The 15213-nt window shown below is 40.7% G+C and overlaps 2 protein-coding genes across 2 annotated transcripts; one reads left to right on the top strand and one right to left on the bottom strand.

The window, feature by feature from the left end:
* Positions 1-967: 967 nt before the first annotated feature.
* On the bottom strand, positions 968-8299 carry LOC128759142 (cytochrome P450 27C1). The gene is made up of 9 exons (XM_053865877.1): positions 7963-8299; positions 7302-7492; positions 7000-7199; positions 6708-6917; positions 4681-4844; positions 2394-2560; positions 2219-2297; positions 1824-2027; positions 968-1652 (listed from the first exon to the last, which is right to left on the bottom strand). The coding sequence occupies exons 1-9, from the start codon at positions 8242-8244 to the stop codon at positions 1527-1529; spliced, it is 1623 nt and encodes a 540-aa protein (XP_053721852.1). The 5' UTR covers positions 8245-8299; the 3' UTR covers positions 968-1526.
* Positions 8300-12576: 4277 nt separating this feature from the next.
* gpalpp1 (GPALPP motifs containing 1) lies at positions 12577-15085 on the top strand. The gene is made up of 7 exons (XM_053866413.1): positions 12577-12847; positions 12927-13050; positions 13119-13202; positions 13578-13830; positions 13943-14107; positions 14326-14412; positions 14487-15085. The coding sequence occupies exons 1-7, from the start codon at positions 12769-12771 to the stop codon at positions 14703-14705; spliced, it is 1011 nt and encodes a 336-aa protein (XP_053722388.1). The 5' UTR covers positions 12577-12768; the 3' UTR covers positions 14706-15085.
* The last annotated feature ends 128 nt before the right edge of the window (positions 15086-15213 follow it).

Genomic DNA, 15213 nt, shown 5'->3' on the forward strand with positions numbered 1-15213 from the left:
ATTGTATTTGAAGGTCGAAGTGCTGTAGTACAGTGCTGACCTTGTGCTCATTGTATTAATGAATGTGTAAGAAAGAACCTTACATGATCATGACTCTTTTACACATATATTGTTTAAGAATTGGATTTTAAGGCCTCACCATAAACCACATTGTTCAGCTCCGCTTGATTAGAGTGACAAGTTTACAATGTCTTCTTGTTATAAATTGAGAGCTCAGCTCAGCGGTGTCTTCACATTACAGAACCAGATGTGACTCCTTCACCATTCATCAAGCAGGCATATCATATCATGCCTCTCATTCTGGTAACAGCCACGAGGCGCACTAGCTACATAGTTGCTTGAGTTTATTGTGCCGTAAGATATTTTTACACTAGCAGAATGTACCTCCACAGTCTCCTTCTATTTGCACAACTAGAAAGTGCTTTGTTGTTCTCTGATTTATTGTTACAGAAGTACATTGCTGAGCAGGGCTTGCTGCTGTTTTATCTTTATATTGATATTGATGAGTAACAGTCGCATTTACTGTTGAGTTTAACACATTTCCAGAAGGAAACAGTGGGGTGTTTAGTTAGTGTGTTTAGTTTAGGGTGTATTCCATCTTGGTATCAGATAGTCAATGATGAGATGGTGGCTCAGCCTTGTACTTTAAACTGAGTTTGTGCTTTCCACTAACATGGGAGAAGTGACCAGAGTTCCAGGTTTGACATTGTTGGAATCAGAATAGAAGCAGCTGAGGTTGTGTTGGATCACCTGGCCACATGAGAATGGACAACATGCAAAAGCAGAGGCGTTGTGTTGGTCTTGGTGTCTGAGCCGACTTTAAACCACAATGTTTGAATGTGTGTATTTTGTTATTATTGATATTGTTCTGTGTGTCACAAAGCACTCCTCAACTGAGAATTCTAGTGAGGCATTTATTCTGTAAAATCACATATAAAATCATATCTCAAGATACATACACACACACACACACACATTTGTATTTTTATCCTTGTGGGTTATTGTCACAACCCTTTCCACTGCCTCTCACCCTTTACTTAACCATTCAAAACAAATGGCTAACCTTAACCAGGACTCTTCCTGTCCTCACTTGGACATGTGGGGACCAGCAAAAATATCCCCACAATGCAAAATATCACCATAAGTAGGTGTGTTTCCAAGAATTAGACCCCACAAGGATAGCTATACAAACACACACACACAAAATCTTTACCTCCTTCTTCACACAAACCTTGAGCAAGGGCACAGTTCAACTACTCGTATTTTCCCAATGCAACAGACTGTTGTAACATCCACGATATCTCTCTCAGACAATTACCTCACTGCTGCCTCTTCATTCACACGCTTCTGTTTCATACACATTTTGTATAAACACATTTCTTCTTCTCCAATAATATATGTAAATCCTCACATCTAAAACACATTAAGAGACTATGTACATACATTTCATTGGTTAAAAATGATATCTAAAAAAGTGAAAGAAATGATTTGTTTATCTTAAAAACACAGTCATTTATAATGTGTCTTCACAGCTCCTCTTTTCTGTCAAGGAATTGCAGGTTCATGGGACCACCTGGGCAAAGAAGGCCATGTGTTTTTGCTGTCACAGCAGGACTGAGAGGGCTGATGCTGATATGGAACTTCTGAATAAGCTGCAAGGGAATCAAAACACATTGGTTAATACACGATTTTATTTTAACTTTGCTGAGATATATATAGCGCGTCCCGGTTGACACTTGCGGCGGAGCTCAGACCTCCTCCTGCATATATATATATATATATATATATATATATATATATATATATATTGTTTTTGTTCTTACCCGTGTAAGCCCAAGATGCATTTCTAGCTCAGCTATCCTCTTGCCAATGCAGCTCCTGATTCCATAGCCAAAGGGAATGGAGCCAAAGCTATCCACCCGATCAGTGGCATCCTTCCGTACCCAACGCTCTGGTTGGAATTCTGTAGCATCAGGAAAATTCTCCTCATCCATGGAGGTGGAGAAGTGGCACAGAGCCAATTGTGTCTAAAAAAACAGACAAGAAAACCCAGTAATGGAAACAGCTGAGCCATTGTGCACGCAGTGGTGCTTTTGTAAGAATGATGTGGGATCAGATTACCCCTGGCTCGACTATAAAACTTTAGCCAGCGTTTACAGTAATGCTTTTCTCTCCCATGACAAGTCCACAAGTATTATATTCACTTCATCTTGCTTACCCCTTTAGGGATGAGGTATCCACCCAACACCAAATCATCCTGGGTGATCCTTCCATTGCCTGGGAGAACTGGAAACAGCCTGCTCCCATGAAGGCATACAGACATTATAATCTTATTCAACAACACTGAAACTGTACTGAAAGAAAGAAAACTAGGAAAGGACAGAGCCTCTCACCTCAAAACCTCTTTCACGAGGCCTTTTATGAGAGGAAGATGTTGAATATCATCCGCAGTCGGGACTTTGTTGGGACCTAAGACTCTCATCACCTCGCGATGGATCTGCCATTGTTTTTCAGGATGTCGTGCCAGCAAATAGCAGGACCATGAAAGCGTGAAGGAAGTCTGGAAATGTAAAAGCAACAATGTCATCATCGGGCATCTTTGCACGTGTACGTATCCCAACAGATTTCCTGCTTCCAAATGTTTTGCAACATCTGTGACTGCAGCTCAAGCATGACCGTTTCTTTCATGTTGCGTAAGCGGAAACTCAGAGAATCTTCAGGGTGAGTGGGCTAATTCCACATGCTGAGCGGCACAATATCAACAGTACTTTTCCCTCTCAGTTCTAACACTATTTTCTGGGATTTCAACTGAGCCATCCTGATGAAACTGAGATTAGTCTCACCTTTACACGTGAGGAAAAGCTGTGTACAAAGGTCAAAAGGATCCTACAAGAAGGATAGAGATAAGAAAAACAATCTGACACCAACCACCTTAACCCTTCTGAATTTGGAAACCTTTGGGGGCTTCACTCTGTTTGTCTCCCACACATCATTATTATTACCAAACACCCTTCAGTTAAGTTATCCCTATAACTACTTATGCTAGATTATGAATATGGCATTGCAGTAGCTGAAGTAGCAGTCGATGAAAGGTTATTCTGGGATTCCATGATAAAGAAAAATATTTTACAAACCACATTTTCACCAATTGCATTTGGATGTCAAATGAAACACTAAAATCTGTCCAATACTGAACGGTGATCATTTAACTTCACCTTTCTCTCGGTTCAGCCCATTCTGACTAATAAGATTTGAAAGCAGCAACAGTGGGGCCAGATTTTGGCAACACTTCAGACAAAGATGGGGAGAAGTCGAATGAAAAAAGAAATCAAAATCACGTATGAAAACTTGTTATGAAAGCGGTAGAGCCTATTCCCACTTAACCAAGAAAAAGATGGGCATAATATATGTACACTACACTGTGAGCACTCTCGGCCTGGGACAAGGTTCTGACACCTGAACATCGGAATTACAGTAGCTTGTGTTTCCATTGGGAACCTCTCTCTGTGCTTATCCTGGCTCTTCAGGAAAGACACGGCCGCCCAATTCACCTCACTCGAGATTCAGTCGATCAAGTTAATAAGATCTTCAGTTTTGGCAGCAAAAGTCGGTACCATAATGTGAACTAAAATGAATGACCGTTCCCAGAGGCTTTCCTCCCTCTCTCTTCTCACCTCTGGTCAGTCGAAGGTATGACTCTGGCAGCAGCTAACGTGGTGTGACAGCTCTTGTGTGTGCAGAGTCTGTCGAGCCAACCCCCCGCCAGGACATGGCCGTTGTAACAAGTTCAAGTGAAACGAACACCCTTTTATCCTGAAGCTGCCGAATCATCAAAAACACTATGCACTTGTAGCTTTCCATTAGTCCAAGTAAACTGGCGGAATTAGCTTCAATAGTGTACAAAACCTTTGTTTGAGAATTATGTCAGTAATGTATATAACACCTTGATGTATCCTAAACTTGCTCTAATCCAGCACTGGATTAAGTTCTCTCCTGATTTTTTCCTAATGCGTAAATACAGAGATGCATCGATGCTTAAGCTTCCCAAAGCCAGGTATATTTAATAACTCGAATGAGCTGTATTCATGTGACACTTAAGAATGCTGCACTGCTGGAGCACTTTTCAGAGGTTCTTCAAGTGTCATCCAATCACCAGCCAGAAACACCTAAACCCATAACAGATGAGAAGCCAAAAGACAAAAGGGCCTCCTGGGTGTCTGCCTGACAGTCAGACAAATGACACGGAACCTAATATGAATGAGTTTGTCAGTGGGATACTGCGTAACCGTCCAATTTACTGCCATGACCTTATGCTGGCACAGCTACAAAGGTGTGGAAGTGGCAGCAGTAACACAAAGCCTGAAACTCAAGACAGATAAGTCGCACATCCACTGAAGCGAATCCCTGCTCTCTTTGGACTTCTTTTTTTAAAACGCCAAACAGTGGGGCAGTGTTTCACTGTTCACTCTATTAGATCAAAAGCCAACTTCATTTAAACAATTATCAGCCCACTGATGTGCACTACCATAAAATATCAAATATCATTAACAAGCAAGGACATGTGTGTAGAAAAATAATAAATATCATGCTATAAGGCAACTATTCTAAACCCCAAGAAATGCCAGTGTATTGCAAGTAATATGAGGAAAAGATAACTGAAAGAAATGTAAACAAACGCACTGTGTCAACACCAGCCAGTAACATCTCGGTGGCATTGGCGTAGATTTCCTCCAAGCTCATCTCTCTGGTCACGAGCATGTGCGTGAGCAGTCCCCCTTTCACAGTTTCCCCCTGTGCCATCGCAGCCTTGATTTCGTTGAGCCGCTTATCAATGTGAATAGTGCCTGCAAAGAGAAAGACATTCATTAAAAAGCGACTCAGCCTGGAGTGAGGAGTTGAAATAAAGAAAAGAACATGTTATGTAACAGGGGGGACCCCTCAAACAGCAATCCCACGGTGCAGAGAAGGAGACTTATAAGTGAATTAACATTCCTCTTTGGTGATATAGTTTTATCAATTAATTCACTATACTCTGAGAATCCAGCAGCCATATGAAAAAAAACAACCCACCGCTGGTGTTGATCTGTGCTGACTGTAATAAACATATTTTTAAAAATCACTGTTGCTGCTGTTTGCTTCATAGACAGACATATATGTATTTACGACATGGAACAAAGCTGTAGCACAGGCTCATATTGCTATTCAGTCTGGAGGGACAGTGATGGCCATGTTGAGCAGCACGTTGTAGTGAAACGGCCTTGAAATACAGAGAAGCAAAGATAAAAACGCCAAAAACGCAACCGAAATGCAACAAATAAACTAAACGGTAATCAGAAGTATATAATAGCTTTTTTATTTTTAAAATTCTAGACACCTCTAGACACATATAAAAAACTTTGGTGATGATCATGTGGCAGGTTGTTCAGTTTGGAGGTCATTGCTGTCAGACACAGACTACTTTATTAATACCTTTAGGAGGTTCCCTTATAGTAATCAAGGCTCCAACTCATAGATCAAACCCAAAGCACTGTCACCATTATAGAGCTAAAAGAGCTGAAAGACCAAATATAAAATATAATAATAAAAGTGAAATGTTCTCCTTCCTTGGCACGATGAAGGGCAAGACAGAATGAAATATAAATGAATCTTCCTTGTCCTGATGCTGTGAATATGTGCAGATTGACCAGCGACAGAAGACGATCACCACTCACTCTTTAGACTTTAGACCCATTTATGCTCCCTTTAGTTTCAGAATTGTACCCGTCTGTGTCCGTCACTGATCACATACTGCCATGCATTTGTGACGTTGGTATTGCTGTTGACCAATATATATATAATTGATATATAATATATCAAAAGTTTATGACAAGGACAAACTTCAAAGCAAACATGGTGACTGTGGAAAAGGTATTGATCATGTACCTCGTGCACAAAAGAGGAAACGGAGGCAGCGTTGTAGGAGGTGGTGGTCAAATGGGACGTTAAATATATCGCAACTGGAGGAGGGAGAATATCCGCCATTGTCCTGTCTTCTTCCTGTCTCATTAGAGCTACATATTGGGCAGTAACAGCAACACTGCCCCCCACGGTTTCTGGTGACGGACGCAGAGCATGGAATCCATACATGGCGTTGAGCATAAACGGGCCTTTATAAACGGGCCTTTACTCCACAACACCCACAGACAGCACTGCTAGATCTGTGTGGTGGGATTAACATGAAGAAGAAGAACCGTCCTCACATTCTCCAAATGACCTGTGAGACAAGCCAATTAACATTCCTGTTTCCTGTCGCAGTCTTGTGTATTAAGCCAGTACTTAAAAGCTCCTGACATGATGATGGTAAAGACATTAAGACGGCTAGTTCACACCTTGTGGTCATTAAGGTGCTAATTTGCGCTCAGGGTGTTTTTCCTACAAATTTCCATTTTCCATTTGAGTCTTCTAATACCATGAATTAAAAAAAAAACATAAAAAAGTAATAAAAGTCAACTCGTAAAAGTCGTAAGCTTCTGAATTTAAGTCTAAGTGTTTCCTGTGTCTATGATGACGTAGGTTAAGTACCACAGTCTACGTCTGAAAACTGGGTACAACATTTTCTTTTTTTTCCTTTTCATTTTACTTATTTTCAACAGAAATACAACAGACAGTTTTGAACTTGTATTCACGAAGTAAAGCAGGTACTGAAACAAGCATCGTTCTACACTTACTGAATTTAAAGAGGCCATCCCAGGACTGGCAGAACTCCTCCCAAGGTTTGGGGATTACGGGTCGGAGCCACTTTGGAATCGCGCCAGCATACATGGTTGTTTTGAAGGAGCTGAACATGAGGTGCAGAGCGCTGATGTAGTTTTGAGTTTCAGGGGGAATCTCATTCTCCAAACATCCCAGACGGGACTCATACAAAATGGTTGCCACACCTTCAGACGGAGAAGCATATGGAGTCAAATGGATTTTCTCTCCTGACAAAAAGAATGGAATGCAAATCTGAATGCGACAAACCTTCCATGGCGTACTTGAAGAAGAGATCGTTGATGTTGAGGACTGTGCAGCCGTCGCCCCCCTGGGTGCGTAGAATAGTGACTCTTTTAATGAGGTCATCAACCACCTCGTTCACATCGTCAGAGAAGACGGCTACATCCTTTGGACGCATGATGAGTTGTCTCAGGACACTCCGCATTTTCAACCAGTCCTCTCCCTCCCTGCATCAAACACACCAGATTTAGCGTCTCACCAGAACAAACAATATTAGCAGAATCAACGTGACTGATCCGACCGCACAGTATTACATTAAACAGACTTACGCGGAAATAAGGCCTGTTGATCGGCCACGAAGATCTCGGTACTCTTTCCAGGACTCCATGTTGGCCCTCTGTGGCGCCACACCCTCAGCCCTGAGTACCTGAGCCACCAGGTCCTTATCAGCCACGGATACTACCAGCTGGGGCCCAAAGCGGGATTTGAAAATTTTCCCGTACTTCTTTCTGTGCTCCATCTATGAAAGAAAATGGCAACATTTGCGTTTATTTATTCGCACTAGAGGTTCATAAGCATTGCGAAACTGACAAAGAAGATACATTAGATTAGATTAGATATACCCTCATTATTTCAATACATGTTGTTAACATACAAAAATATCAATTTATGATTCTATTTTACAATGTTTATGGCACATACAATATTTTCTCATTGGAGTATTCAATTCCAAGAGAAGAGGGAAGATGACTTTGACTTAGTTTTGAAACTTTTGAAAGCACTAAAGCACGGAGTTGAAGTCAGAAAGTTCGTTTCACAAAAACATTAGATAACGGTGAACGTGAATTTTAGAAGACTAACATTTTAAATATTTTAATTTAAAGAACGTGAAAATTTGAATTCATGTGTAAGCAACATTATCCGTCGCCCAATGCGCGCGTTACAAAATGGAAAAAAAAACGTCTCCTATATAACAAAATAAATAAATACCTGGATTTCATGAATTCTGCCAAATCCGTCTTTCCAGAAGAACTCGTAGAGGTTCGCTAATGTGCTGGGGCCAGGCATCTCTTTAAGTGTCTTAAGCCGGCTCTGGTATCCGATCGGCGCCGGGGCGATGACCCTCTCGGCCACGGTCTCTTCTCTGGCCGCGGGGATCTCCAAAGTCCCGCTGCTGGCGGACTTGTGCAAAGCTCGGATCGTGACCAACGTCCGCCCGCTTCCTTGCAGAGTCTTCTTGCATGCCGCTGCAAAATAACCTGGAGCAGCCATAGTTTAGAGTGTCTCGTGAGCCAAAGTTTGTGAAAAGAGTTCAAAGATGCTTTTTCATGTTCCTGGCACGTGCAAGGTACTGCAAAGTTGGGGCATAGGGGTCTGCTTTATATGCAGTTTCTCCTCTCAATGTGAGGAGGAGAAGACGATTGGATGTCGGCGTCATGGAAGGGAGGGATGTCTTTTTTTGGGGTGTTTCTTTTCTGTCGCAGAAAGGGTGGATTTCAACGTGCCAAGACTCTGTTACGTCACTTTAAGTTAATGAGCGTTATAACATCTAATGAAACTAACGGGATCGCGTCAGGTCTCATTACACGTGAATCAAAGAGAAGCGTACAGACTCCGTTGATTTTAAAAGTGAGTCCCTGGTGTTCACGATCAGGCAGAAGCGGACAGTTACGTAGCTTCTATAGATTGTGCTTAACCAAGGCTCACCGCCTTGTGTGTGATTCAAAGTGTCAACAAAATGTTCAATCACATCTATCGTCATTCCTGCCCCAAACCTATATATAAAGGCTTCATTGTGAAACATTGAAGTGTGTTTTTTGTATTTTCTTGTCATGCAATTTGCTGTAAAAACCCTGGTTAAATAATTAGCTATTCTTCATCTTATTTTAGTGGTGGAAATTATTAAAGCACATTTCATGAACAACCTCACTGAACCTTCAAGTCCACGTGCCGTTCTGGTTTTGACACAAATATCTATTTGAGAAAGTGCTCATCAGGCTTACTTTCTTCTACAACTAAAAGAAACGTTTTTCCAAGCTCTCAACCATTATTTAATCAGGCTCCTTTATTGAACCTCTTGGTCTCGAGTCACAGGGGCAGTAAGTACTGGAAAGACAGTCACGAAAAGATATAGATAGACCGGAGTTGACACAAGGACAGAGGTGATATATATCTATATCTATATATATATATGGAGAGAGAGAGAGAGTGAGTGAGTGAGAGTTGACGTCACTACTTTGAACTTTATAGAAATAAAGACCGACAGACTTTCCAAATCACAATTAAAATTAGACCCTAAAGTTGCTCTCCCAACAAAGTGACTGGCACTGAAGTCACGATCAATCACAATCACAATGGTCCTCTAAAGCTGAAGCTGAAGCTAAGACAAAGTCTCAGCGAAGATGTCATGTTCGGAGAATAACTCCATTCGACAGAAGTGAATAAGGGCGGATTTTGTTGTCATTTCAATGCTGAACTTGGCTTTGTAGTTTCAGTTTATTTATGGTTGCAGATTTACAGTGTGTCCGAGTCAAGGTAGTTCCAGGTTGGGTCTGAACCTCGGTCCTTTCTGTGTGGAGTATGTATGCTCTTATTATGCTCCTGGACCTTCATGGACCTTCCACATTCTTCATCCAGCACGTTCCCTATCTTTCCCAGACAGTGTCCCAACCATCTGACTCCGATGGTCCCATGAGCTATTGCCTTGATCTCTGCAGGCTACATTGTTGACCCCTGCTCTGAAGGCTGGTGGTATGGATGTTTGCTTCCATCTAGCACACATCAATCAGGTGTCTAAAGACTGGAATTTGCTTATTTTCAATGACATGCTGCTTGTTTCAGCTGACACCTGATCAGTTGAACTGTGTGTGCTTGATTGGTTGGAACAAAAGAGATCTAATATAGATAGATCCAATAGTTTTAATGATCCAGTGTGAGATTCTGTAGGAATAACTTGAGCCAGCAGACTTGTACTATGGGATGAGATTACTTTTCACACGTTACCACCGCTGTAACCATGGTGAGCTTACAAACACCACAAAACTGACAATAGTTCACTTCAGCTGCCTGGTTTCTGAATAAGCTAGTTATGAGTCACAGTAGATTTAAATCCAGCTGCTGAAGGAGCTGTCGAAATACTTCAAGCAGCAGTCAAAAGCGTCTTTCAGAAAGCATGAGCTCCGGTACCTTGGAAACAGATGAGAGAAGTAAAATTTAACTAGTGTAAAAAGCGGCAAATTTCAAAAGCCATTAATTATCTGGGACAATTTCACAAGTAGTAATAAAGATGATACTAGCAGTGACAGGAACTTCAGTGGGGAACAGCTTTCTCTGCCTCTTTCTTTCCAGCAAGGGAAGAATACAAAATAGAACAAAATGGACTTTATTAACATCTAATAAACAGCTAAAGTTGCCAGCCTGTCTGAGAAAAAAAAATATTTCTGCTCCTTTTCAATTCCTAAAATACAATTCAGATGAAAGAATTATTATTACATGCTTGATATGGTATTGAAATAAACTTCTATTACAATGCGTACACTACAATATGTGTATCTCCTGTGTATTTTAAATGTATAAAATCATGTGGAAAGACACATTTCGATACAGGTTTTTCACACAGTGGGAGCATTGGTATCTTAAAGCCTTGGTTGACTCGCCAGTCGAGATGCCAGTGTCTTGATACCCCAGAGAATAAAAGTAGGCATTGTACTGCTCTGCCACCATTCCTACACACAAGTCAGGTCATTAATTTCAGGGTGTGTGTGTGTGGAGAAGAAAACAAGCTTTCTAAACCTTTTTTTTATTGCAGAACTCTGCCAAGTCTCTGGGCTTCCTGCCTGTGTGATCCACCGTGAGATGAGATCTGGATCAGAACCTTGGCTCGTGGGGGTCAAAAGAGGAGTCTTCAGTCTCTGTTGACTGCACAGTTAGGCGGCAGAGAGTAAGAACTATATATATATATATATATATATATATATATATATATATATATATATATATATATATATATATATATATATATATATATATATCTAAGCCCAAAATTATTCATACCCGTGTCAAACACAAGGTATTCCTTGTCACACAATATATGTGTCTGGAAACATTACCAGTCATGTAATGTGAGGTAACACTGTGCAAGGTGTTTTATTAAACTTCAACAAGACAACCAACCGATAGCCACAGGATATTCAAACAAACCGTTGTCTATGAGGGTCTGAGTATGCATTTTGTTTTTAACCAGTTTTCAGAATATAGAAGTTGAGTTGGTTCTGACATTTCTGTCATTTTCAAGTCAACACTAGACGTGCCATGGCTTGTTTTCTCCCTGTTAAAGATGTTTATTTACACTTTCTCTTAAATAAACCGGTTTTGGCTTCAGTCTTTCTTGTGTGTCCTATTTAAGTAAAATCTGAAGAGATATACTGATGTGTCACTGAAAAAAAATAAGGAAACATTTGTTTTTGACAGGTGTATGAATAACTTTGAACTTAAGTGTATATACGCATATGCTGAAATTAACAAAATGGTTTGTTTAAAGTAGATGATGAGGAGGATTTATGAAACTGTCCTCATTTTCAATCGGTGGCTCTCAGTTTAAAAATAATAATGTGTGACGTCTATGAATTACTGTCATTGCCGGGTATTATAGATCAGAGATTATTGACCAGAGTGACATCCATCTATCTCCATTTCACTCGAATTAGGTTTCATCTGTTTTTGTAGATCTATCGTGCTTCAACAGACATGCCACACTGACCGTCGTCTTCGTGCGCCAAACCCCTCAGATATGACCTTCAGTCATGTAGACCTATCATTTTAATTTATTAAATCACTTCATATATTTCAATTTTCATTTTCTGATTCACCTTTAGCCATGCAGCCATTGTCCTAATGCTCCATCCAGTCGACCTCATGTAGCTTTGGTTCAGTCATGAAACTGAAATACGTATACTGTAGTACGTGGAATGAAAAACAAAACATCTTTACTCCCGTGCAATTTTACCAGCATCAAATATCATAAAAACTTAGTGTATAAAACCCAGAGGAGAGCAAAAAAAATTTTTTTCTGTAAGAGTGTAGCGAAACAAACCAGTGGGTGTTTGGTTTACTTTATCATATTTAATATTTTCTAATCATATTATTTTTCTTGGACACCAGTACAAGATCGCTAATCATAGATTAGACTAGGTTAGACCTGAATATTTCAACAGTACATTTCCAACAGCTCGCTCACAATCCACTTTGTATTGTATTTGTACTTTGTATTTTGATTTGGGAAGCCACTTTCTATTAGAGGCTTAATATAGGCTTAAATAGTGATTGAAGGCACTTTAAATGTTGAGTTTCCAACGTCAAAGTGTCAGTGCAACGTTAAATGCAGTGCAACGAAGAACTCGTCTTCTTCTTGAGGATTCTTATTGGCGGCTGCAAACCCGCTTGAAGGCCCATTACCAACACCTACTGGATTGTTTTATGGATAAATGGCTGATGTCACATTTTGAATGAGAGCATAATGTCGTCATTTCCGCAAAGTTTTTAGTTTCTTTATGGTCACTTCGGAGGGTAAAAACGCGGCAATAGCGACGTTTTCCTTTTCGGTCCTGTGCTGCGTTCTTTAGCCGTAAAAAACATAAAACTGACGTTTACTATTATTGTTTTACGGTAAACGGAAGTCGCTTTGTTTACTTCCGTCAGTCAGAGGTCAGAATATCGAAATTCGTTTTGTCTGTGTAGTAAATTGTATACGCCAGGAATGGCTTTTTAAATAACAAAGCACACATTTAGTTGAAAAATATGTCGTCTGATAAATTAGTCGGTCCTGTTTTGCCTCCATCGTTCAGACGAAAGAGTGATGACGACTCCGACGATGATTGTAAGTATCCAGTCTTGGTTTGGATGTGTTTCTTTCCTTTTCATAATTTGTACTCCTGACCTTCCTGTTTTTTTGTTAGTCGTTGGTCCCGCTTTACCCCCCGGCTATAAACGGACCGAACCGTCAAGCTCGTCGGATGATAGCGAGCCAGAGGTATCGTTCAAAAGAACCAAAACGAGTCACGACACCGGCGGATCTGATGGGTCAGTGAACCCCCAAATCCATCCTCTGTACACTGTTGGTATGGTAACCGACCTTTTTTATCCAACAGCGCGGGAGTAAAAGACGAAGACGATGGTTTCTTTGGTCCAGCCCTACCACCTGGATTCAAGAAAAAACAAAGTTCACCAGAAAGGTTTGTAAGTCAAGGATTATTAGCTGTCTGCTGTACATTTTACTCAAGATAAGTGCTTAAATGTGGTCTTTAGGTGTCTTTTCCCGCCAAAATTAAAATGTGTATGTTTGTATGAACGGATAGATAACAGTGAAGTTTGGCCAAAGACATAATGAAATTACATCTTAATTTTTAAAAAAACATATTTTAGTTGTACCGGAAAAGGAATGCTTTGCTGTGTTATCTAAAACTGGAACTTGTGCGCTTTTATTTTGCCTCATTCAAGGGGTATTTTATCAAATGTATGAAAGAATTATGGACCTCTGAACTCATCATCAAGCAAGCATTAATATGGTGATTCCTTTGTGAAGGTGTAACCTCTCAGCATCTCCACAGGCCTCCAGTCTTAGGTCCAGCTTTGCCTCCGGGGTTTCGCAGAGCAGCGTACGAGGACAACAGTGATGAGGAGAATGATGAAGATGGCTTCTCTGGTCCTGCACTTCCACCAGGATACCAGGTGGAGCCTGCAACAAGTGAGGATGAGGAGGACGTAATCGGACCACTTCCGGCCAAAGGTCCTGTTCAAGATTGTGTAGCTCTGGATATTGAGCGCAGGGCAAAAAAAATGAAAGAGAAGCTAACTGGACAAGTAAGTCATTTGTAGTTAGTGATAGTTTCTGCTGCTTGGGAAATGCTTCCCTCCTGAGAAGTGATGTTGGATTTATTCACGTGGTTGTGCCTTTATTTCACTCCTTTAACAGGATGCCCCCGAAGTACAGACAAGAGAAACATGGATGACTGAGCTCCCACCAGAGCTGCAACACATTGGGCTCGGGGCTCGAACTTTCAAGAAAAGGTCAGGTCCGGAGAAAGGCGACCGCTCTATTTGGACTGATACTCCTGCTGACAGAGAGCGCAAGGCCAGGGTATGTAATACACCCTTTTAATTTTAATGATTTTTAAGTTCCCCTGAAACTGGCGGCTGCAGGGCCAGGCCATTGGAACATAATAAATGAGTTTCAAAGTAGGCAAATGTTAAGTGTGTTGCTTTATCCTAAATAACAAAGCAACACAAATGAATATGTAGCTTTGCATGTGGGTTATTTTCTTTTTTGGCATTGATGGATTCATTTTTGACTTATAGGAGTATCAGGAAAAAAAGACGAAGGGGGAAGTCGAAAAAGAGAGTGTTCCCCAAGTGTCGGAGAAGGAACTGAAAATAGCGGAGAAAGTATCAAAGTTCATTTGATGACACTTGAAATGGTCAATGGTGCTTCCCAACTCATACTTCTGATGTCTTTTCAGGAGACCAAGCGTTCTGAGTCACTCATGAGTTTGCATGCCAAAAGCATGAAGGAAAAGGCAAAGGAAAAAGCAGGACAGCCAGTAGAGCGGAGAGCATTTGATCGTGATACAGACCTGCAGGTTAATCGCTTCGATGAGGCACAGAAGAAGCAGCTGCTCAAAAAATCCCAAGATCTGAACACACGATTCTCCCACAGCAGAGACAAGATGTTCCTGTGAAATCTGAAGGAGACTTGCAGGATCATTTCAACTGTTGCGATTTCTATCATGGATTGATTTGGAAAAAAACAAGGTGTGATGTGGATGAGTGGATTTTGAAATGTCACGCCTAACAGCGGACATGTTTTTCTTGTCAAGTCTTAGCTGCTGAATGTCTGTCAAAGAGAAAAAGCATTTCATTTATGGCATGAAAATGTCAATATTACTTTGAAGCGTCCACTCTTGGGTGATAGGCATTGTTTCAGTTGCATCTTTTCATGGTATTATCCCAGTGATGTTTGTCTTTTCTTAATAAAACAACTTGAATTCGCCATTATATTGATTTGTTTTGCTGCTCCTGTAACTGGTGCAATTAATGTCCATCAGTGTGAACTTTGTCATCAAATGATCTTCACAGAAACAAATCAAAACAATAGAAAAAGAAGGTACAAGGTACAGTTTATTCGGGATGGAGTTTCCAGATGTCTGGAGCTGCTGCTTCAGGTGCAGTGCACAATTCTAACACCAG

The sequence above is a fragment of the Synchiropus splendidus genome, chromosome 5, assembly GCF_027744825.2.
Source record: "Synchiropus splendidus isolate RoL2022-P1 chromosome 5, RoL_Sspl_1.0, whole genome shotgun sequence".
NCBI classification, from domain to species: domain Eukaryota; kingdom Metazoa; phylum Chordata; class Actinopteri; order Syngnathiformes; family Callionymidae; genus Synchiropus; species Synchiropus splendidus.